The 26,256-nt window shown below is 37.0% G+C and overlaps 1 protein-coding gene across 1 annotated transcript in view; it reads left to right on the top strand.

Annotated features, from left to right (window-relative positions):
- pdzd8 (PDZ domain containing 8) overlaps positions 1–25,568 on the top strand; it is a 44,627-nt gene extending 19,059 nt beyond the window's left edge. The window contains exons 3-5 of the mRNA XM_051133663.1: positions 1,273–1,375; positions 21,697–21,859; positions 21,989–25,568. Coding sequence (XP_050989620.1) covers positions 1,273–1,375; positions 21,697–21,859; positions 21,989–24,249 — 2,527 coding nt within the window. The 3' untranslated portion in view covers positions 24,250–25,568. The remainder of the gene's footprint in view (positions 1–1,272; positions 1,376–21,696; positions 21,860–21,988) is intronic.
- The last annotated feature ends 688 nt before the right edge of the window (positions 25,569–26,256 follow it).

The raw sequence follows: 26,256 nt of genomic DNA, 5'->3' as shown, positions 1-26,256 counted from the left end.
ACAATTACAAACCCAACTCAACCCTGATGTGCGCACACACATGAGCACAGACGCAATTTGTGGTCTGCACACTGGATTTTTCCATGTGGCATTAAGTTAAGAGTTTGGTAAAGCTGCTGTTGAATAGCCATCCAGTCTGTTTATGTCTCAACTGTGTGTTAGGGCTTTTCCACCACCAGAGGGCAACAGTTGCCTTTAACTTGATCCTCGTTTACCAGCATTTATCATTCTTGCTTCTGGAGGACCCGTTGTGTTTTGCTTTTTGGGAATTGTTTAGTTAAGAAAGGAGACCCTTCAGGAACAGGATTGGCATCACAGCCTTAGTCACAAATGTGATGAATTTTAGATTTTTATTTATTTATTAATTGGTGGAGAAAGTGTTACTGTTTAGTCAAAACACAAAGAAAATACAGTCTGGTCAGGCTTTATGTACATCACATGGCTCTGATAATCTTCACATCTGTTCTTAAGTATCATACTTTTGTATTTTGTAATACATTTACACTACCATTCAAAAGTTTGAGGTATGATTTTTTTAAAAATGTTTTTATTTCAGACTGTTTATGAATGTTTTTTGGACTATATTAAGAGTTATAGATATTATATTTAAAGAACTACACATGTGAGTAAAGAGAATTTAAGAAAACAAAGGCAGTTTTTCTAATTCCAATTTTTAAATACACTAATAATTAAATAACACTGTTATATTTAAATGTTTTTAATCAGAATATATGAGGTATGATTTTTAAAAAATGTTTTTAAAGTAATTTTATATAGTAATAGTTTAATATGATAGTATATAATACAATTTTTCAAAGTTTTGGTGAATAATAATAATAATAATTAAAAAAAAAGCATTTATTTGAAATATTTTTTTGTAACAAATACTGTCACTTTTAAAAGTATAAAAGTATTAACTATTTTTAAAAATCTTACTGATTCCAAACTTTTGAATGGTAGTGTGTATGTATTTTGTTTATAGCCATGGTTTTTTTAGTATTTGTAGTCAATATGTTTGTTAGCTCTAAATACGCCAGCAGATGGCAGTAGTAGCTTTATAAACTGTCCTTTCAAACTGAAAGACTGTTGATCAGGTTTCAGAGCTGACTTCATTTCTTTTGATCAAATTATTAAAACGCTGTTTCCTTTTCATTTTGTTTGTCCGTACACATATTCAATTATTGTATATAATAATGTACTGAAATATACCAGTACTTCTAAAATAATTAAAATGACTTTTTTTTCCCCCTCTTTGTTTTGTTCTTTCTATAGGTTGTTTATCCTGGGCTCATACGAAAGGGAGACATATGTTCACTGCACCTTAGAGCTCAGCTCTGACGAATGGCGGGAAAAAACTCGCAGCTCCATCAAAGAGGTACACGTTACATGTCCTGCTGCATGTGTTTCTCTCTGCCTGAGGGCGTTGCTCTACATGTTTGCTGCACTACGTTCATGCACAAACATGCATGTTTGATATGCATTTATAAATACACATGCACAAGCAGAAATGCATGCCCACAGCAGTCTATAACACAGGTCAAAGGTCAAGGATGCATCGATGAACCAGTAAATATCCAGCTGTTATTAAACTATAATTCTTTACTAGTAATTTTAGTGTTTGCCAATGTCAGAAACGGGAGATAATGATGTGCAGCACATGACTTTAGAAAATATGTCTTGAGTTGTTTAGGGATGCTAGTAAACATGGTAGAATGTTCAGGAAGTGAATGTTGATGTTGCTCATTTATATTTCTTTGTGAGGACTTATTTAGACTCGGTACAAACATTTAATATTGGTTGTGCTTTAGTTTTTAGTTAGAATTAGGTACATTTCAGCCAAAATGCACAGCTTTGTAAAGTGTGAAGTAGCTTGTGTCCATAATAAATCTGTAGTCTCCCATTTCCCTCTGTTGTAAATGTTTGTTTGTCTTCCTTTTGGAGGAAGGACAAACACCATCTAATTGCTATTGATTTAAACAAATTCATATTTTGCTTAACCTTTTTCTTTACTACCTGCCAACTGTGACTTCACCAAGCAGTCAATGACGGCAGTCAGAAAATGTCAATTTAAATTGCTCCATTCTTGTCAATTTATTTTGTCTCTCATCTCCTATTAAAATCCAGCATCAAGCTCACATCCGGCGTAGAAAGAGTAGGTTGTTTACATTTCCAAGCGACGTCATGACTTTAATGAATGTAGAATTCAAGTTAAACAGGTGTTCGTATATCGCCTATTCATCTGATGCGATTTGCAATCTATTACTTATTAATCTATGAGTCTTTTGTTTTTAATATGGGCGTTACATAATGTGGATTTGTTTGTGCACCGATGCCAGACTCATCCTTCATTTGTATGAATAATATTATCTTTTGGTTTGTGTCTGAACAAGCTGCTAATGAAGAAAAAAATAAGCCAAAGAGATGAAGCACTGTTCATTTGTAAAGTATTTAATTTATTGGAAATGAATATCCAAATAGCCAGTAATACATGGCAATAAAAATGTGACCCTGGACCACAAAAGCAGTCTTAAGTAGCATGGATATATTTGTAGCAATAGCTAAAAATACATTGTATGGGTCAAAATGATTGATTTTTCTTTTATGTCAAAAATCATTAGGATTTTAAGTAAAGATCTTGTTCCTTGAAGATATTTTGTACATTTCTTACCGTAAATATATCAAAACTTAATTTTTGATTAGTAATATGCATTGCTAAGAACTTAATTTGGACAACTTTAAAAGTGATTTTCTCAGTTTTTTTTTTTTTTTTTTTTTTTTTTTTTTTTTTTGCACCCTCAGTTTCCAGATTTTCAAATAGTTGCCAAATATTGTCCTGTCCTAACAGGAAAGCTTATTGATTTAGCTTTCAGGTGATTAATAAATCTCAATTTCAAAATATTGACCTTTATGACTGGTTTTGTGGGTCACACATGATTTTGAATTACATTTATAATAAACAACAACAAACAACAAAACAATGGTGATATATACTGTTATATAGAGTGACTTGTTTGTTCACAGTTTATTTTAAGGTCCAATTCTAGGTAGAATTAGGGATGTGGAATATCCAGAATATGTGGTTAATAAGTGCTAGTAAACAGCCAATATGTTAATAATAAGCGTGCTAATAAGCAACTAATAATAGTAAGAGTTGGTTCCTATACTAACTTTGATATAAGAAAATTACTTAAACCATGATATCAGATTTTGGGTAATACCAATCAACCCTAGTGAGTGTTGATATTATTGGTCTATTTATTTGATCAAAATAAGTAAAAAACGTAATACTGTTAAATATTACCTAATTTCTGTTTTGAGAATTTAAAATGTAAATTATTCCTGTGATAGCAATTTAACAGACATTATAGTTTTCAGTGTCACATTCAGAAATCCTTCTAATATGCTGATTTGGTGCTCAGAAACATTTTTTATTATTAACAATGATAAAATTAGTTGTGTTGCTTAATATTTTCTGAAACCTTGATACTTTTTTTCAGGATTCTTTGATGAATAGAAAAAACAGCATTTAAAAACATACATTTTGAACACTGTTGTAACATAAATGGCTTTGTTTTGTCCTTTGATCAATTTAATGTGTCTTTGCTGAATAAACATATTTTTTAATTTAAAAAAAGTTTTTAATGTTGTAATAAAGAAGTCTCTTCTGCTCAATATTTCAGTTTAAAAAAAAATGTAGGATTCTTTGATGAATGGAAAGATCCAAAGATTTTTCTGAAATAAAAAGCTTAGGATGTTTTATATTTAAGAAATGCTGTTCTTCTGAACTTTCTATTCATCAGAGAAACTTGAAGAATTCCACTCAGCTGTTTTCAACATAATAATAATAATAAATGTTTTTTTTGAGCAGCAAATCAGAATATTAGAATGGTTTCTGACGGATCATGTGACTGGAGTAATAATTCTAAAAATTCAGCTTGGAAATCACAGGAATAAATTACATTTTAAAATATATTCAAAAGGAAAACCGTTATTTTAAATAGCAAAAATATTTCAAAATTTACTGTTTTTGCTGTACTTTGGATCAAATAAATGCAGGCCTAGTGAGCAAAAGATACTTCTTTAAAAACATTACAAATCTTACTGTTCAAAAACTTTTGACTGGTGTATGTATAATAACATGCAAGTTCTTATTTTTCTTATTTACTGTTTATTTATTCAATTATTATACTTCATCTGATTTTTAGAAGTACAATAATACATCTGGAATGAACAGCTGTACTGAAACTGCAATATATTTCTTTGTGTGTGCCTGGAGACTCTACTTAATTAAGAAACACAATAAGCCAGTCTGTGTGTGTGTGCAAGAGAGATCTGATCACTATAACAGGCATGCACCAGCACTGACACAGCATGTTTATATGCTTGATGACTTTACATTGACTTAAGGGTTCACATATGTAACATTAACCAGTCAGCAAGGTCGTGCGGTGTTTGAGCGCCTGCATGGATGCTTAAGTGTGCATTTGCGTAGACGCTCATGTGAATGTGCACACAATGCAGGCATGTTTATTTGAAATACAGAATTGTGCACGGAGATGCAGATGCACATTTGCCGCTGTGCGTTTCACCTCGTGTTTATCAGCATCCCCCAGATTCAGAGACCTCAGCAGGGACTCAAACACAGGATTAGTACAGATATCATCTGGAAAAGGTCATTGTTTTTCTTTCCCCCTCTCTCTCTCATGTTCTCCCACCCTTCTTTTTCTCTCTTACTCAACTGGATATATCTTTCCTCTTTTTGTGTTTAGATTACGTTCCTTGTATCCTAAACTAATTTTACATGTAAAACAGCGTTGTGATTTTTGCTCGTAAGTGCAATGGTTCATATACACGGTATTTACGTGGGTATAATCATGGTATGTGCACAAAAGAGTATGTGCATGGTAGCACTTGTGACACCCATTTTGTCTTTGTGTGCATGCTGGGGGATTGTTTTTTAACGCAATCTAACCGCTGTAAAGTGTTAAAGCATGTTTTCCTAGCTTACGGCTCTGGTGCAGAGAGGCTAACGCCGCTATCGGTAATAAGTAAGTGATACTGAGCCTCTGGGGTCTTTTCATTTGTTCTTATCTCCTGCCGTTCCAGCCGCTCTCACCATCGACCTGCACCGCCCTGCAGTTGCTCACCCGTCGATGCCCATTTCCAGCAAACCTCAGTGTACGTGGTCATCTAGATAAGTTAGAGACTGAGAAATGTCCATGCAAAGAAATCCTTTTTTTAACATGCATATGCTGTGTGAGGTTCCTATGGTATTGGAATGCCTTGACATAACAGGAAGTTCTAGATTAATAAAATTGTGTCATTTAAAATAGCATTTAAAAATGTAATAAAATCATGAAGTCATGTTTTTTTTTTTTTTTTTAACATTCATATATTTTACCCGTTTACTGAGAGTTAAATAATATTCAAATTACACATATATTCAAAATTCTAATTATTACTAATTTATTAATTATAATTGTATTAAACAAAAAAAGAATCATTTTATAGAGTTTGCATTCAAAAAGATTTTTTTTTAATATTTAGCATTTTTGAAGTGAGATCAGCTGTAGTTTTCTGGAAATTACAAAATTATTCTTAATAAATTTTACCTTTTTACTGAGAATTTAATGTTGAAATTAGATATATATTAAAAATTAAGATTATTGATAATTAATTAATTAATTAATTATAATTATATAAAAAAATCATCAAAAATAAGAATAATTTTGAATATAAAAAACTGTAAATAGCGTGAGATCAGCTGTAAATTATTTTCTAGAAATTGAGACTGCAAAATGATTCTTAATGAATTTATAAATGACTTTATATATTTTACCTGTTTACTGAGAATTTATTATTACAATTTCATATATATTAAAAGTTAAGATTAATTAATAATTAATTATATTGGAAAATCACCGAAAATAAGAATCATTTTAAGAGTTTATATAAAATATAATATAAAGTATATTATATAATAATATAATATAATAGCAAATATAATAGCAAAATATAAAACAAAACAAACAAATACTAAAAAGATATAAAGCAAAAATAAAAATTAAAGAGATGTTTTTTACACACATATTAAAAATTAAGATTACTAGTAATTGATTAAATATAATTATATAAAAAAAATCAAAAATAAGATTCATTTTGTAGAGTTTGCACTCACAAAGAGCAAAAATAAATATTGTTTTGTATATGTATCATTTTTGACGTGAGTGCAGAATTATTCTTAATAAATTCATGAATTACTTTGTTTTTTTCCGAAAATGTAATAATATTAGTATTAGATTATTAGTAATTGTATAGAAAATATTTGTTTACTCACAAAGAGAAAAATAAAATAAAAATAAAACTTTTTTTATATTCAGCATTATTGCAGTGTTATCACTGTAAACTATTTTAGAAATTAATAGTTTCATAATTGAGTATATTTCACCTGATGAATTATAATTATAGAAAAAAATAAGAATCATTTTATAGTTTTCACTCACAAATGACAAAAATAAATATTTAGAAAATGTAACTACAGTGAGATCAGCTGTAAACTATTTTCTAGAAATTGAGAGTACAAAATGATTCTTAATAAATTCACAAATGACTATATATTTTACCTATTTACTGAGAATTAAAAATATGACACGTATATTACATATTAAGATTATTAATAATTGATCATTTTTAAGTATCAGAAATAAGAATCATTTTATAGTGTTTGAGGAAAAATACATATAAAAATATGTAAATAGGGTGAGATCAGCTGTAAACTTTTCTAGAAATCGAGTGCACAAAATGATTCTTAATAAATTCATAAATGATTAGAAATTCTTATCCAATTTGTGGATAAAGTCACAGAAGTTTATTGGCCAACAAACATTGCTCTTTTCCAATACAGCACTGAGTGAGTGTTTCAGTGTTTGAACTGACGTATATTTGCACATCTGCTCTGATGCCTGACTGATCATTTCTTTTAACAACCTGTCTTCATCCGGTCAGCCAGACCATAGTGACCCCTGGAGAAAGTGAAAAAAGCTTTATTTCTGTGTGGACGTTTCTGTGCAGTCAACAGACTTTTAAATCTTTTCTGTTGTTGTTATTCCAGCTGCAAGATACATTAGAAACATGTTAAACATTTCTGTGAGAATAACACACAGTCCTCGTTCTTCAAAATATGGTCTGTGTGAGTTCCTTACAATCCAAATAACACCATCGAGCGCTGCAGGGAGTGTGTGTGTGTGCTGCGTTTATTTGTGTGTGTGCATGTATATGTAAGTGTGTGTTATGGGAATCTAACTCTGCTACTGGGTTTTTTCTGTCATCGTTGTTTAGAGAGTTGTGACGTTGTTTAAAACATGTTGCCTCTCATCATTTCAGATCAGTGGCTTTCATTTCCTTTGCTGCTTTTTTTATTGCTGATTGACATGCGTTTTGCTTATTTGAGAGTGTTTTATTTTTGAAGTCCTGTTACGTCCATATAGCTTTTATGACGTGTTTGTGATGTTCTCTGAGATGTTTGCTGTTCAGTGTCCTTTAGACATGCACGCTCGCACGTGCACACATGCACTTTTACTCAATTTTGCTTTCAATTTGGTGTGTGTGGTGGGTTATCCAGCTGCCATGTTTGCGTGTTTCCATTTGCCCACCTAGATTTAAATCTTATTAAAGCCAAAGACAAATAACCCTCTGTATACCTGCTTTGCCAGGATATCAGTTCAGGTCCTATTAATCTTGGCTTATTCAGATACAGACATCTCTCATAATGGCTCTAAGATGGCTGTTTCATCCGCAGCACCCTGTCTTATCACAGTCTTTCCCCCACCTCCAGAGGACTGGCTTTCAGGCCACTGTGAAGCAGTGTTAGTGTCAATTTTATATGTATAAAATTTAAATTAAATTTTGTAATTTATTGTATAATTATTAATATATTTTTATGTACAGACATTTCTTAAATCTAGAATTAAATATAGAATAATAATTTTTAAATAATTTATAATAATAACATTTTTTATAATCATAGGATACATTAACCTAACCTTATCTGTTCGTTAAAAAATAAAAATAAAAAAATAAAATCTCTATATATGTATATATAGTATTATAAACGCAACACTTTTCATGAGCTGAACTCAAAAGATCTAAGACTTTTTCTATGTACACAAAAGGCCTATTTCTTTCAAATATTGTTCATAAATCTGTCTAAATCTGTGTTAGTGAGCACTTCTCCTTTGCTGAGATAATCCATCCACCTCACAGGTGTGGCATATCAAGTTGCTGATTAGACAGCATGATTATTGCACAGCTGGCCACAATAAAAGGCCACTCTGAAAAGTGCAGTTTTATCACACAGCACAATGCCACGGATGTCGCAAGTTTTGAGGGAGCGTGCAATTGGCATGCTGACTGCAGGAATGTCCACAAGAGCTGTTGCCCGTGAATTTAATGTTCATTTCTCTACCATAAGCCGTCTCCCTAGGCGTTTCAAAGAATTTGGCATCCAACCCGCCTCACAACTGCAGCCCAGGACCTTCACATCCAACATCTTCACCTCAAAGATTGTCTGAGACCAGCCACACGGACAGCTGCTGCAACAATCGGTTTGCATAACCAGGAAGCTCATCTGCATGCTCGTCATCCTCATCGGTGTCTCGACCTGACTGCATTTCGTCGTAACCGATTTGAGTGGGCAGATCCTCACATTCAATGGTGTCTGGCACTTTGGAGAGGTGTTCTCTTCACGGATGAATCCCAGTTTTCACTGTACAGGGCAGATGGCAGACAGTGTGTATGGCGTTGTGTGGGTGAGCGGTTTGCTGATGCCAAATAGTGGATTGAGTGGCCCGTGGTGGTGGGGTTATGGTATGGGCAGGCGTATGTTATAGACAAGGAACACAGGTGCATTTTATTGATGGCATTTTGAATGCACAGAGATATTGTGACGAGATCCTGCGGCCCATTGTTGTGCCATTCATCCACGGCCATCACCTCATGTTGCAGGATGATGATGCACGGCCCCATGTTGCAAGGATCTGTACACAATTCCTGGAAGCTGAAAACATCCCAGTTCTTGCATGGCCAGCATACTCACCGGACATGTCTCCCATTGAGCATGTTTGGGATGCTCTGGATCAGCAAATACGACAGCGTGTTCCAGTTCCTGCCAATATCCAGCAACTTCGCACAGCCATTGAAGAGGAGTGGACCAACATTCCACAGGCCACAATCAACAACCTGATCAGCTCTATGTGAAGGAGATGTGTTGCACTGCGTGAGGCAAATGGTGGTCACACCAGATACTGACTGGTTTTCGGACTCCCCCGGAACCCTCCAGTACAGTAAAACTGTACATTTTAGAGTGGCCTTTTATTGTGACCAGCCTAAGGCACACCTGTGCAATAATCATGCTGTCTAATCAGCATCTTGAGGTGTGAGGTGGATGAATTATCTCGGCAAAGGAGAAGTGCTCACTAACACAGATTTAGACAGATTTGTGAACAATATTTGAGAGAAATAGGCCTTTTGTGTACACAGAAAAAGTTGTGGATCTTTAAATTCAGCTCATGAAAAATGGAGGCAAAAACAAAGTGTTGCGTTTTATAATTTTGGTCAGTGTGTATATATGTAATTTTTTTTATTTATTTATTTGTTTATTTATTTTTTTATTATATGTATATGATGTCTGTTATTATGGGTTTCCCAGGCTGTTTTCTTGTTTATATTTCCAATTGATTTTGCTCTGTGTGCCAATGACGATGATCCAACTAATTTGACAGCCGTCTCTGTGCATGACGGAGCATCTGATGGGTGTATTACCTACGCCACGCATCTAACACTCGTTGCTGTCTTTTCCAGCCCCATCACTAAATGAATCCCAGCTCCGCCCTCCACATCAGGAAAAGCAGCACACTGATTGGTTTGTTGAGTCTTGATGTACGTGAACACGCAAACAGTGTCATTTTTATATATTCAAAAGATGACGCAAGTTGCAATGGATAACGGAAATGTTATAACAGGCTGGATCATTTCTAATAAATCAATATTTTGGAGATCAGTTTAATGGATTTCTATCATGAGACACAGACAGATGCACTTTTCAAAGATTTTCGCAAAGATTTCTTAATGACAGCATTCTTAATGACACGACAAAGTGGTGTAAATTGTCATGATCCATTAGAGTAGCATTTTGCGAGGCAGTGTATGGAGAAACCTTGTCGTCTTTAGTCAGCACAACATGATTTTTAGTCCGTTGACTCTTGTTCCCCACAGCAGAGTATGCAGGTCAGGGCTGAGTGTCTTTAACTTTGTTTTGAAGTATGTATTGCCCGCAGTCAGCTGCTGCTGTATTTTTAGTTAATTGTTGTTTGTACTGGGGTGTCTGACAGGCCAGCTGCTCTTTGTCTCTGCTGTTACGATTTGATGCAGTCTGAAGTATATTGCCGCTAAATCTCATTTTTATGCCGTTTATTGCTGCTCTCTGCTTGGCCGGGCACCTCTCCTGGAAATAAAGGATTTGGAGAGAGAAAGCGAGACCCGCAGAGATGACTGTGAGGCTCTAACGTTATATAGCTTCGCTTATAACTACTTTTTTTCCTTTGCTTTGATTTGCTTTGCTCATTTCCTTCCTTGCTTTGTCCATATCCTTTTTCCTTTTTTGATTTTCTTCCTTTTCTCTTATATTCATCTTTTATATTCTTTCCTCTCCCTTCGTTTCCTTTCTTTTTTCCCCTTTACTTCCTTCCTTCATTTCCTTTCCGTTACTCCTTTACCTTATTTTCAGTCTTTCCTTTCCTTACTTCCTTCCCTCCTTTCTTTCCTTACTCCTTTATATTACTTCTTTCCTACCTTTATTACTTCCTTCCTTCATTTATTGTTTTTGCATTTCATTCTTCCTTTCATTTCATTTCCTTTGATTTGCTTTGATCATTTTCCTTTCTTGCTTTTTTCCATTTCCTTTTTCCTTTTTTGATTTTCTTCCTTTCCTTTTATTTTCCTTTTATTATCCTTTTGTCCCTTCATTTCCTTTCCTTTTCCTCCGTTTGTTTCCTTTCTTCCCTCCTTCCTTAATTTCCTTTCCTTATTCCTTTACCCTTTTTACATGATCGTTTCCTTTCCTTATTTCCTTCCTTTCCTTACATGATTTATTTTCTCCTTTTATTCTATACTTCCTTATTTTCTTGTTTTTGCATTTTTATTCTTCCTTTCCTTTCCTAAACTTTCCTTTCTTAAGCTTTCATTTGCTTTACTTATTTCTTTCCTTGCTTTTTCCATTTCCTTTTTCCTTTTATGATTTTTCCTTTCCTTTTCCCCTTTTCCTTTCTTCCTTCCTTAATTTCCTTTGCTTATTCCTTTACCCTTTTACATTATCATTCCCTTGCCTTATTTCATTCCTGCCTTTCCTTACTTTACATGATTTCTTTCCTCCCTTTATTCCGTATTTCCTTATTTTCTTGTTTTTGCATTTTCAATCTTCCCTTCCTTTCCTTTCCTTTCCTAAACTTTCCTTTCCTAAACTTTCCTTTCCTAAACTTTCCTAAACTTTTCTAAACTTTCCTTTCCTAAACTTTCCTTTCCTAAACTTTCCTTTCCAAAACTTTCCTGAACTCCTAATAGTTCATAAAGTTTCCTGTTTACTATTTGTGACCTTATTTTCTTCCTCAGCTCATTTCCTTTTGTCCCATTTTAATTTCCTTTCCTATTTCCCCCTTCATTTCCTACCATTCCTTAGCTAGTTTCTTTATTTTTTCTGCATTTCTTTCTTTTTAACTTATTAACCTTCATTCTTTTCCCCCCTATGTTTCTTACACTTAACTCATTTCTTTTTCTTTTTTCTTTCTTTCTTTCCTTAGTTCTTCTTCTTTCGTTTTTTCTTTCTATTGCTGCATATTTCTCTTTTTTTTAATAACAGTGATGTAGAGCTCTGGTGATGGTTGGGTTGATAAATAGTTTATTTCATGGCAATCTAAAGAAAAGAGCGACAGTGGTCTCTTCCTGTTCACACTGCTGACATAAGTTGTCCTTCAGTTAAAACCCATATTAACGGACGAACAGTGTTTGACACGTATAGCTTCCTACAAGCCTCATCAACTGCACAGTTCTCCCTGGAGCATTAATTGCTCAGTCAGATTGGAGCCAGGCGCTGGTCTACCCTTCATTCAGAGTCCATCGCTCTTTGAAGCAAAATGTCACCTGTTGAATATAGAGCTGCTGTGGAGTGTGTTATAAAGCCATGAATGTTCTGACAGTATCAGACAGCTGCCGATTGCATGGGAAAGGGACATTTGAAACTCTTACTTTTAAGTAACTGACTCAGTTTAAGCTGAGAGACTGAAAATGACAAACAAAATGCCAGAGTGATAAGGACGCACTCTTGATGGTTGGCCTTTGAGCGTTGATAGAAGAGACTTTTCATTTTCCCTTCCATCTTTCATTCGGTCGTTCTCATTCTACCTTTCGTCCCGTGTGCGTGGGGGTTAAACCGGGGGCGGGTCTATGTAGATGAGGGGACAGATCCTGAGCAGCTGAATAACAATGAAGGTGCTAAAAACGGTACCGACTCGAACGGCGGACGCTAAAGAACGCTCTGGCCGCTGTGAACAATTGCAAATGAGAGGGATGAGAAGGGTCTTGTTTTTTGAATGCCCCCCGTCTCCATAACAACCCTCCCTTTTGTGCGGAGCTCTCTGAAAAGCCTCCTCCTATCACAAAAACGTAGCGGCAACATGAAAATTCAGCCCGTCCGTGATGAGACGCGACTGCATTCATCCCAGCTTTGAACAAATGCGTGCAAATCAGAGTGTTTCCTGGAATAGGTTTGTCCACGAACAGAAAATGAGAAGCAATTAGAGCAACTTGCTGAACCCATGATTGAGGGTTTCTTCCAAGAAATAAAGGCTTACTTTGTTTTTTCAAAATATATGTTTAGCACTTAAGTTTGATTTAGAATCAGCAAATTTATGATAGATTTTTGTGGAGGTTTTTATTCTATTTCATATTGAGTGCAAATTCTCTCTCTCACTCAAAACTTGAGTCAGAAATGGATATGGTACATTTCAAAAATTATAACCTCATGTCACTGTCATGTAATTATGTGTTACGCAGTGTTTTGTTAATTTGCATGGCTTGAGGATGGGTAAAATGAAGAATGGCAAGTGATTGAATTAGCCAAGTGTCGGAAAAGGGCAGTGTTGACAATATTCTACCACGCCATGAGTTATTATGCTACATGTGACTCAAACCAGGAAACTTAATATAACACGCATTAATCCACGGTAATACTTCCTGCTTAATTATCCTCACTTCCTGCCAACTTTAGTTGTCAGACATTTTGAAATTCTGTTTTTAATCAAGCTCTGAAATTTCTCAATATAACATTTCCACTGCTTAATGTTTAACCTTGTCACTAATGGGATAATTGAGAATAAATGTTTTCACTTGATCTGAGGTTATGTGAATCATTGCAGTTTCATTGTAATGCTGAGGGGGAAAAAACATTAAGAACCTTTATAGATGTAAAAGTCATGTCACTTTACAAATATGTGTATTAGTTTTGTCATTCGTATAGGCTTTTGTTTTCCAAAAATTAGTAATTGATTTTAGTTTTGGTGATCGTGTTGATCAGCCATCAGCCAGGTCATTAAAAAAAATTTTCTAATCAATATTTTTGTTTTATTTTGTAGTAAAAATTTCTAAACATGGATGGATGATAGATGGATGGATGGATAAATGGATAATTGGATGGATAGATGGATGGATGGTTGGGTAGACGTAGATGATAGATGGATGGATGGATGGATGGATGGATAGACATAGTTGAATGAATGGATGGATGGATAGATGAATAGACAGATGATGGATGGATAGATGGATGATAGATATAGGTGATAGTTAGTTGGATGGATGGATGGGTAGACAGTTGGATGGATGGATGATTGATAGATAGACAGTTGGATAGATGGATGATGGATGGATAGACAGTTGGATGGATGGATGATGGATGGATAGACATAGTTGGATAGATGGATGATGGATGGATAGACAGTTGGATGGATGGATGGATGATAGACAGTTGGATGGATGGATGGATGATAGACAGATGATAGACAGATGATGGATGGATGGATGGATGGATGGATGGATAGACATAGATAGTTGGATTGATGGATGGATGGATAGACAGTTGGATGGATGGATGGATGGATAGACAGTTGGATGGATGGATGGATGAATAGACAGATGATAGATGGATAGATGGATGAATAGACAGATGATAGATGGATAGATGGATGATAGATATAGGTGATAGTTAGTTGGATGGATGATGGATAGATAGACAGTTGGATAGATGGATGATGGATGGATAGACAGATGGATGGATGATGGATGGATAGACAGTTGGATAGATGGATGTTGGATGGATAGACAGTTGGATGGATGGATGATAGACAGATGATAGACAGATGATGGATGGATGGATGGATGGATGGATGGATAGACATAGTTGGATTGATGGATGGATGAATAGACAGTTGGATGGATGATGGATGGATAGACATAGTTGGATAGATGGATGATGGATGGATACACGGATGGATGGATGGATGATAGACAGATGATAGATAGTTGGATGGATGGATGGATAGACAGAAAGTTGGATGGATGGATGGATGAATGGACAGATGGATGGATAGACAGATGATAGATAGTTGGATGGATATATAAATGGATGGGTGGATGGATGCTAGATAGATGGATGCAAGATGGATGGACAGATGGATAAATGGATGGATAAATAGATAATTGGATCGATGGATGGATGAATGGATAGATTAATGGATGGATGGATGGATAGGTTGATAGATGATGGATGGATGGATGGATTTATGATTGGATATATTCTATAAATTTTCTAATATAAATTGACTTTTCTTGTTTAAGAATACATTTAGCAAAATTAATGCTTGAAACAAGACACACATGGGGTAAGAGAAATAAAAATTCAGTATATTGATATTTGTTTTATTTATTTTTTTTGGAAAATAAAAAAATAGTGTAAAAGAGCTAGTAAAAGTATCAGATTTGTTATTTGAGAAAACATGTTCTTTTAAAATCGGACGTTTGCTTCTTTTTTCACCAGCTCCTTCTAAAATCCTCTATTTGTCCATTTTAGATCGATCTAAGCCTTTCACATCTGTTACTTTTTTTTTTTCCTTCTTCCTTTGAAATAAGCTATCGCTAGAGCTCTCTTGTGCTGCGTGTGTGTGTGCGCACATGCCTGGCGGGGACTGCTACCCTATACCCTAACACTAATCTCTCTGACATGTGCCAGATGATTCGATTACTGACCATTGCTCTGACGGCTCTCACTACTGCATCTGACCACTGAACTCAGCCACTGTGTGTGAGGAGGATACAGAATGTCTGAGGAGTAGAACGGTCCAATATATTGTAGCTACAAATATATCTTGATGTTTTTCAGCCTTTTTAAGGTACCTTTTAAGGTTTGCTCTAAAAATAACTTAAAAGGATGCTTTTTAATTCGAGGAATCATAATTTCTTTACAACTCAGCAACTAATGCGGCCAGTTGCATTCAAAATGTTTAAAAAGTAAAATACATAAGATTCTGTTTTCACACTCTTTCTCTAAGAAAAATTAAAAATTAAAAGGAGAAAGTAGAAATTTGCATTCTTATTCATTTAAAATCACCTCAAATTGTTTTATTTTAAATATTATTTACAGCAATATATTTCTTTGTTGAACTTGTGGCGTGACTCTTCGGTTTGTGTTTTCTCTTTTTGCCAGAGTGAGTCTGAATGTGTTTGTCGATCTTAATTTCATTAGCTCACCTCTGTAGTTCAGCTTGTGGATAAAACTAACAGATTAAAAGAGAAACAGGCTCTGGGGAGACAGAGTGTACAAAAAAAGGTGTATGCTGCACTTCTCTCCGTGATTCTTCATGCATCTGAAGTTGCTGAAGGCCGCTGCCTTGATCCTTACTGTTTGCATCAGTCATTCAAACACGTTAAACAGCATTACATTTTCAGAGAGCTGTTCCATCATTGTTTGATGATAGATCTTTTACCGAACACCTCATTCATTCAACAAAGGACAAAATAAACCTGCTGCTTCATTGTTGATTCTGTTGATTTATCACATGATCACCCATGGCACGAGTGTTTGACTTGGCACGGTCTCTGTCATCTCTCAAAATTTATTTGATCTGGAAGCTATAGTTGTGATCTAGATAATCGCAATCCATTTCAATCAGTACTTTTATTTAGCAAGGAGACATTAAAATCAAATTGTAATCGTTTTACTGCAATTTTGATTAAATAAATGCAGCTTCGGTGGCATAAAAGTTTTTAAAAGAGCCAAAATATAGTTTGTAAGCAACCACAAACTGCGAAGTACATTTCTTTTTTTTTTTCCTGAATCTATCTAAAAGGTAAAGCAAAGTATGTATCTGTTTCATGTTGTCTGTTGGGCATCATTATTATCGCCCGTGTTGCTTAAGTAAAGGATGAGAGTCTGTTCTGAAAAGGGTAGATTTATATAAGCCAGTCGAAGAGAAAGGTGGGGGATGAAGGGAGTGGGAGGATGAATGAAATGGATAGCAGGAAAAATGAAGGTAGAGAGAGAGAGAGAGGAATGGAGAGTGGGAGGTTTGGATGAACACACACAGTCGCTCCTCCAGCAACAGGTGTACACACAAGGCAACTGTCCGTTGTGCACAATAGCTTCAATGGGCATCTGTCAACAATCACACCGGTGCACGTAGCACGTCTACCACCTACAAACACGCATGCACTCGCTGACACCTGATGACTGGAAGAAAACTTCCATTTTGTTGCACAGGGTGTGCCAGGTCTGATGCGAGTGTGTAGGGCTGATTTTGTGTGACATGTTTTCTTTCTCTGAGCAGTTATTCTGTCTGTCTGTCTCTTTGAGTGCACAGTACGATTTGATGTCTGTGTGCATTTGGAGGCAGTATTAGGGTGGCCGAGCATATTGCTGTATGTTTTGTGTTGTGCATGTGAGAGAGAGACTCATGTTCTTTTTGGAGGCATCAGTGGAAATCAAAAGTTTGATGCTGTTTTGTTTGCCTCTCTCTCCTCATCAGATGCTTTTAACATTGTCATTACTCCTTAAAAACAATTTATTTGGCAGTTTTAAGATTACTTTGTCTATTTGCTCACCCTCATGTTGATCCAACTTAATTTGAAATACAATCTTCCATGGAAAACGAAGATTGTCACTATGTTTGTTGATCTTTCACATGTGTATAGGATTCCTTAATGAATGGAAAGTTCAAAAGAATAGCATTCATTTGAAGTTTGTCAATTTAATCAGTTTAATGTCAGAGATTATCGGGGTTCAACTGTTTTTGAAAAAAGACATGACGTATTTATCAAGCCTGTAATGACCTAAATCAGTGATTTAAAAAAAAAAAAAAAAAAAAAAAACATTTTTGGCAAATTCAGGTAATTTACCATACAAATATAATGCTTAATACATGATGTGTTATAGTGCCAGCTGTGGTCCAATCTGTGTAAAACTTCACCATGTTTCATGAAGTTTTGAGTTTTCGTTTAGGCTTCATAAGCTTTTGGGTATATTTGGACAGGCCCCTTTTCTAAACAACCCCATTATAGCTTCCCAAACGGTAAAATTCAACTTTTTTTGATAATTATTGACCTAGAAAGTCTAGAAAATTGCAGTGTTTTTTTCCCCAGATCCTCAGTGAACAAAAGTAGGTTTTTTACATCATCTCAATCATTTAACAAACAATTTGATTGACAGCAGTGGTTCTAAAGGTAAAGTTGTCCAGAATTTATTGTATGATACCAATATGTGTGAAAAACAGCGCAATATACAATTGTTTACAACCTTGAAAAATGCAATTTCACCCCCTAGTGCCCATTTTTAAAAAATTTCTCAAAGTTCATCAGCCTCTGGCGGCCATGTTTTTTGAGATGCACAAATGTCCCTATAGCCACTTGTGGCACTTTGGACCAACACTGTGCACACCAATTTTCATGTCGGTAGGACAAACAGTTGTGTAGTTATGGCCAGTTTTATGTTTTTTCCCCTCTTATAGCATCACCAAGTTGCCAAACTCCAAGACTTTTTTTAATGTGACCTCAGATTGAGCTCCTACATATGATTTTGGCTCATTCTGTTCAAAAGTTATAGCCATTTTAGTAAAGACAGCTCTGACCCTTTTGAAGTTTTTTTTTTTTTTTTTTTTTTTTTTTTTTTTTTGATAATATTGATATTTACTCTCTAGAGAATCTTCCTGCACTGGTTTGGTTCTGATCAGGTGAAAAATATAAGACTAGTTTGCAAAAGTAGGTTTTACAAAAAAAGGCAAAATACCCAAAAATTGTTTCAGTGGTGTGCGACTTATCCGGCGTGAGCCATGGATTCCAACAAGCCTGTTGCCCCCATCAGGCCGACTGGGGTAAGCCTTGGTGACGTTGTAGATGGTGTGAGTACTACCATTTCAAGTTTCAAGTCTCTATGACTCTACGATCAGTTTTACATGGAGATTGCTGATCCTTGGCCATTTTTTCAATTACAGTAGCGTCGTAGCGTTTCAGTTTTACACACTCGAACCCCAAATAAAATATTATAACTACAGTGGCTTAAAAATCCAATAACAAAGCTAATTTGTTAAAAATATTGGCAGGGCAGCTACAGATCTTAAAGGGATATTTCACCAAAAAAATAAAGTTCTGTCATTAATTACTCACCCTCATGTCGTTCCAAACCCGTGAAACCTCAGTTCACTTTCGTTCACACTTTTGAACGTGTCGAAGACTGACACGTAAGTGAAAAAATTGTTGAATAAAGTATTTGCATTTTCTCATACCTTCAAAAAATTACGGTTGAACCACTGATGCCACATGGACTATTTTATCAATGTTCTTGCTACCTTTCTGGCCCTTGAACATGGTAGTTGCGTTGCTGTCTATACAGGGTCAGTTAGCTCAGATTTCATTAAAAATATCTTAATTTTTGTTTTGAATTAATAGTAATTAATTACAGAATTTTCATTTTTGGGTGAACTATCTCTTTAACTACATACATGTATGGCTTCAGACATGTAATTATGTGCATGATTTGTACTGAAATGCTGCTTTTTTAGTTTTTGTGCCCTGAACCAGAATATTATTCACAATTTATATTTTGCAGAAGTCATATTTGATTGGCATGACATGTGGGTGAGTAAATGATGACAAGAGATTTCATTTTATCATCTGCAGACTTGTTTTTATCGTGGTTCTATTGAATGTGTGTACTGGTATGTAAGTGTTGTGTTTTAATCCTGACATTTATGCTGTAATCAATGGAAGTGACCTGAAAATGCCCCCCGTCCCCTCCCCTCCCACAGGCCCCCTGTGTTTGTTTGTTGTTGAAAAGCTGTTTTATATTTCCGTGATACTTGATGTGAGGGTGTATCTGCGAACCTTTTGGTGATGAGGTGAGACGGACAACAAATTGACACATGAACAGCATCCTCACGTACCGTTTGGAGCGGCAGCAGTCCGTTTACCTGCACTCAACACATGCAGACACACAGTAACGCACGCAATGAGTGTGTGTGCGTTCCTCCTGCTGCGCCTTTCCATGGTTGTGTAATTACCCCTTAGCCACCGCTCAGCTACAGAAATCGCCTGTAATTGCCGCTCAATGTCGCCGTTTGGTTCCTGTGTCAGACAAATCTTTCTTTCTCTCTTTCATTTCTTCTCTCCCTGTCTTTGAACATTATCATTTTGTCGTTCTAAAAGTGGGAAAACAAAGGTACACGTTAAGCGCAGGTGTCTCTTTCACTCTGCTGCTAGTTATTATCTTTGGTCCAATGTAGGTCCAACCAGTTCTGATGTTGACTTACAACATGTTCCTGTACCAGAAGACTTTGATGTGGATGTTTGGAAGTAATTTTAATGTTTTTGTTTTTTTTTAAGGTTAATATCAGATGAAAGCTTTCTCTAGATCACAGCACCATGCAAACAATGGTGTCTTGTTTTCTGTTTGTGTCGTATTTGTTTCAGTAATTGACCTCATTAAATCCAGAACATCAGTTTTTTTCTGGATTCCTCACATACACTTTGCTCTTCACATACACTTTGTCTCGAACAGGTTGCAATGAATTATCCCAAACATTGCTGGTAAAAGACCATCAGTGTCCTCAAAAGAGCCTGGAGCTTTTGTTTTTCTCCCACGAACCCTCTCTGACATGTGTAAAGGGTGGGATCAGGTTGTGTCCTGAGGGAGGATATGTTCAGAATTAATCATCTCTGTGGAGAGTTTAACAGCAGGCCTTCAGTCATTAAGATTTATGTTCCTGTGTATTTATTTTGTCTGTTATAAACAAACTTATCTTCAGCATCTCAGCTGACATGTATGCAAATAGTATTGGCACAAGTGTTTTCCCCTTGTCTCATTTCTTACACACTCCTATGGTTACCACAAATGCCCTCCTTCAATGGCAGAGCAGTTGAATAAGTCAAAAACATGCTTTGAAATAATTTGATGAATCAGTTTTGAGCTTTTTGTGATGCTTGCTTGACAGTTTTAAACAGTGAATATTCAAATAAAACATTTCATGCTTTTACATCACAAAATATCAATGTTAAATAGATTTATTATTAACATATACATAGATAGATAGAGTCAATTTTATACTGTTGAATTTGGGTGTTTTTTGTAAGTTGCCTTCAAAGAACTTTCAGAGGGTTCTTGAATGTTTCTATAGACAGTTAGTCATTGGTCAAAACTGGGCAAGTCAGTCTTCTGCTTGCCAGCTTGAGTAGATTGTCTGTTTTTTCATCCCATGTTTAACTCAATCAGTGCCCTTCTCAAGGGTTATAACAAATGACAGCAGCAAAATTACAGTCATCCATCTCGGCAGCGTAGATCTGCATCCTGTCTTTTCTTGCCCACCCCCAGCACAAATGACGAGAGAGAAAGAACACAGGAGACACAGAGGACATATCATGGAAAGATCAATGAAAAACAATCATACTGGTGTTTGTGCGACTATTATACAGTCCAGATCATTATTCTTTTTTTCTTGGTGGATCCAGTGGAATTTTTCCTCAGTTTGGCACATTAACTACCTCCTTATGTACCTGTTGTTGAATGGTATCACCCTGAGGTGCAGGTGGACCTGCAGGTGGATTTTGTGATGCAGCCAGCCCCGAAACAGCAGCTGCTACTTCGTGGCACGTTTGCATTGAAATTAGCAGTAATTGCAGACCTCCCTTCCTTCGTTTTAGAGAGCATTGTTTTATCACCATGAAAATTGTTGGATGTGATGGGAAGAGAGAGCTTTCTATAGAAATCGAAGGCTGTCTTGTTCACATCATAATGTAGGTTGTCCGCCCTAATTATAAACTGCTATTGCTGTCAAAAAAGAAGCTTTAAAAAACACTGTCTTTTGGCTTAACCGCTAGAGTTCCCCTCAACTAATAACAAAAGCTTCCCCTAACTTCTGCTTTCCTATCCAGTCGAACTTGGTGATCTTATGACTTAAAGAATTGTATGCCAGAACAACACCTGCAATAGAAAAAAGATGTTACAAATTGTGAATCTACTCGGAATCTAATTATAATTGTGAATCTCAAGTTTCTTCAATTGCACAACCTTATTCGTAAATCTGATTTTTTTTTTTTTCTTATCTGTTGCAGACTGAGGTGATCAAAGGACCATCTGGGAGCGTGGGAATGACGTTCAGGCATGTCCCTGCCAGTGATGGTGACACTGTGCATGTGAGCATAGAAACTGTCACCCCAAACTCCCCAGCTGCCCTGGCAGACTTACAGAGAGGAGATCGCCTCATTGCTATTGGAGGTTAGAGATTGCATACATTTACTTTTTACTACTCAAATGGAATGTTTGATATGGTGGATAGTTCATTCGATGCCCAGTTTTATAATAGATTTGCAAAGTTTCAAGTGTTCTTCATGTCTATTTGCACAGGAGTCAAAGTGACGTCCTCTGTTCAAGTGCCGAAGCTGCTAAAACAAGCTGGAGAGAGAGTGTTAGTCTTATATGAGAGGCCGGTCCGGCACCAGGTGCCTAATGTGGGCTTGGGGGCGCTCCAAGAAACCCTAGGCCCAATGGAGGAGCCTAGCTATCTTAATCAGCCTGGGGGCTACGAGGAGGACCCAGCCCCAATAACCACCATGGACATATCTGATAACAGAGACAATGACTCTGAGTTTGAGGAGCTAATCGTCGAGTCCAAGTCAACTGCAGCTCCAGTAACTGTTGACACTAAAGAGGATTTCCTGCTCTCTGTAAACCAAAGTCCCAAAAAAACTGTGGCCAATTTGGCCAAGCCCCTTGGTTCCATCTCGCCAATTCTCAACCGCAGATTGAACCTTCAGTCCCCGCTCAAACCCCAGCCCAAAGAATCACCAAAGGCGCCAACTCTCAAGACTGCTGAACCTTCTGAATCACCACAGAGACCAACGGTGCCCCCTCCTCCACCACCTGCACGCCCTCCTGTCCCTCCTAGGCCCCATATAAAAGTCACATCTGCCTCTTCAGAGACCCAAAGCCTGGTCGAAGGTAACGAACCTGTGGTGGAAAAAAGTCCGGAGAAAATGCAACCCACTCCTGGGAACGGTGACAAGCCAGTAGAGAAAATCCCTGTTAAGTCACCAGAGGCAAAGCCTGTAAGTAAGCACCCAGAGCCAGCAGAGGAAACCCCAAATATTCCAGCCACAAACAAGCAAGATTCAGCCAAAGACAAGATATCCGAGAGCTCCTCTAACACTAGGGACAGTGTCGATGAGCAGGGTCTCTGGGAATCGTCTGAAACCATGTACCGCAGCAGAGCTGCCCGCTGGAACAAGGCATCTGTCATCTTTGAAGTGGAAAGCCACCACAAATTCCTTAATGTAGCACTTTGGTGCAAGGACCCCTTCAAGCTCGGTAGTCTCTTGTGCTTGGGGCACATCAGCTTGCGCTTGGAACACATAGCACTGGAATGCTTATCTACGTCATCTGCAGAATATCAAAGCACCTTCCGTCTATCTGCTCCTGAACCAAGGGCCAGTGTCAGCCGAACTGCTTTGCGCAACTTGAGCACCCACAAAGGTTTCAACGAGAAGCTCTGCTATGGAGATGTTACGCTCAACTTCACTTACCTTGCAGATGGAGAGTCAGACCTCTCCAGTGGACTGGTAGAACGTGAGCGTGCAGGGAGTCTTCAGGAGGAGGACTTAAAAGACCGGGAAAAGGAACGGGAGCAGGTACTCATGGTCACCCGGGATGAACCAGGTTATAGCAGCATGCAGATCGGAGAGATGCGGCACAATTTTCAAGACACTCAGTTCCAGAATCCCACTTATTGCGATTATTGCAAGAAGAAGGTGTGGACCAAGGCTGCTTCGCAGTGCATGACCTGTTCTTACGTCTGCCACAAGAAGTGTCAGGAGAAGTGTCTAACAGATTACCCTTACTGCGTGGCCACCTTAGTCCGGCGTGGAGCGGATCCCGAGGCCAAGTCTACCATCAATCGGGCAACTACTGGCCTTACACGTCACATTATCAACACTAGCTCTCGACTCCTTAATCTAAGGCAAGTGCCCAAAGCCAGACTTGCAGAACAGGTTGCAGAAATGGGACCAGGGGTGGTGGAACCTTCTCCGAAACACACACCTAACACATCTGACAATGAGAGCAGTGACACCGAAACCTATGTCGGGGCTAGTCCTTCTAAGCAGCCACCCGGTAGCGGTGGCTCCAAACTGATGCGCAAGGAAGGCGGGCTAGACGACAGCGTCTTTATCGCCGTCAAAGAGATCGGTCGAGATCTTTACCGTGGCCTCCCAACAGATGAGCGTTCGCAGAAACTGGAGTTCATGTTGGACAAGTTGCAACAGGAGATTGACCAGGAGCTGGAGCATAACAACTCTTTGAGTGTGGAAGAGCGAGAGACGGTTGACTCCCGACGCAAGGCCCTCATCTCAGCAGCTCTGGCCAAGTCCGGTGAAAGACTCCAAGCTTTGACTCTGCTCACGATTCACTACCGTGCTGGGATCGAAGACCTAGAGTCTGTAGAAAGCACCTCACCGTCTGAACAGCACGGCTTTTCGAAGGCCAAAACCGAGGGTCTGGAGGAGGCACTGATGGGCACAGAAGTGTACGACAGTGACATTTGCAGTCCTGTTGATGTTCAGATGCTGGATGAGATTACAGAGGAGCAGATCTGTGTAGAGGCATTACCATAAAGATGGCAAAAGGCATCGGGACTTGGGATTCAAGACTTTTTCTCAAGCATGACTTGGTTGACCTGTGGGTGTCCCACAGGTGATTTGTGAGGTTTGTGAAAGTATTCCTAAAAATCACTGCAATGTACTGTCAATTGAGGAATTATGTGAGAGTGTCAGTAGTTTACCAGTTTTTTTTGTTTGTTTGTTTTTTTTACATTTTAATTTTTTTAATAAATATTTTCCCCCATCTTTAGTCCTTAGTTACTGTTTTAGAGAACAGAACCATCAATCTGTAGACTTTGAGCAGTATTACATAAAATACACAGAATATGAATTCCCATTACAAGATCAAACCAAGTTTTACCTGCCTTACCTGAAAGGTGCAGTCAGTTTTTTTTTTTTTTTTTTAAGCATAACAAGCTTCGATAGGGACAGTCAGTGTGAGCTTGAAGCAAGATGCGCTTGAATACGTATATTTATTTTAACTTTGTGTATTGGTAGAGACTGAATTATATACATGTGTGCTGTTAGTGACTTTCATGGTTGGAAATACACCCTGACCATTGTGTTTTGAGCTTCAAGCCCCTCTGCCTTACACTATATCCACTACAAAATGTAGGATTAAATCCTTAAGAACAGTCCATAGAACACGATGCCATTCCTAACCAACATTTTACTCTCTAGTAAACACCTTTTCTTGTGTTACTTTACAGTTGTTGCTAATTTTAAAGCATAATTTCTTTAATGTTAATGTTTTGTTGTTTTTTTTTTTTTTTTTTTTTTTTAGAATGTTTAATGTTGAATCCTCATCGGACAGATAATCTTGAAGTTATTATTCTACTTGGGGACCATTCTTTGTCTAATTTATATGTGTCACAAAGCCAATGTGACTGTTTTCTTTTTTTGAGGGTGGGATATTTATATTGCATATGTATGTTTCATAATATATGTTTCCAATAATTGTCACTATCTCATATAATCTCACAATTAATTTGCTTTGAGCCTTTATCAAGTTCTAAAATGGTGGCGATTTTTCTCAAAACCAATTTGGATACTTTTTATCCATCATCAGTTGGTCTTTGTGAATGGTTATGTTTGTGTGAATGTGTCAGCCAGTTAATTTTGATTTAATTTATGTATTGTGTTTCTTTTTTTTATTATCATGCAACTTTCAGTATGTCTCACATGTATGTTTGGGCATGATATGTTGCCATTTTACACGTGTACTAATGAATGTATCTCCCACATGACTCACTTTACATTCATTACTCTGTTCACCTCTCAACACATCATCTCTCAAAGTGTAAAACATCATTAAAAACTCTCTTGTCAATGCATACAGTATTCCTTAATTCCAAAAGCTAATTTGGAAGTTCATTAACAGTCTGTAACCTGTCTGCCAGGCTCAAAAGTTGGGTCTATTGTGGCCTCCGTCTGTGTATTGCTGGTTAGTTTTCATCATTTATTTAATTTCTTTAAATCAACTTGGATTTGATACTGCTGTTACTACATGTGGTTTACAAACGAACGACTGTAATTTGCTACATGCATTACTGGATCTGTTTTCCTGAATTAAACATTTTTGACGAGGCTTTTAGGTGACGAGGACAAAATTCCTAGTTTCATCCTAGTTCAGTTCTTAAGAGTTTTGCTCCAACTTTGATTATAACTGACCTGCCTATGGCTTTCTATCAACCCTTAGACCTTGATTACCTTCAGGTGTGTTTGATTAGAGTTGGACCAAAACTCCTAGTCCTGTCCTAGTCTAACCAACCTGTGTTAACTGTCCTTGTAACGTTTCTGCTGCTATATCATCTATTCAATGGGACTGGGACGTCACTTTTAAGGTTGGGTCCCCCTCACCCTGGCCCGATAAGTATGTATCACTGTTGGGCCCCATGTGGGCCTTGGACAACATACCCTATTCAGCTGGTGTAGAATTAGTTTGTCTTTGCTTGTGCAATATTTGCATAAGTTCATTACCGCTCAAACCAGAAAGGAGCTTTTTCTTTTTGAATCACTTTG

This window comes from Labeo rohita, chromosome 17 (genome assembly GCF_022985175.1).
Source record: "Labeo rohita strain BAU-BD-2019 chromosome 17, IGBB_LRoh.1.0, whole genome shotgun sequence".
In the NCBI taxonomy this organism is placed as follows: domain Eukaryota; kingdom Metazoa; phylum Chordata; class Actinopteri; order Cypriniformes; family Cyprinidae; genus Labeo; species Labeo rohita.
The sequence above is the reverse complement of the archived record's forward strand: the minus strand, read 5'-3'. Positions and strand labels throughout refer to the sequence as shown.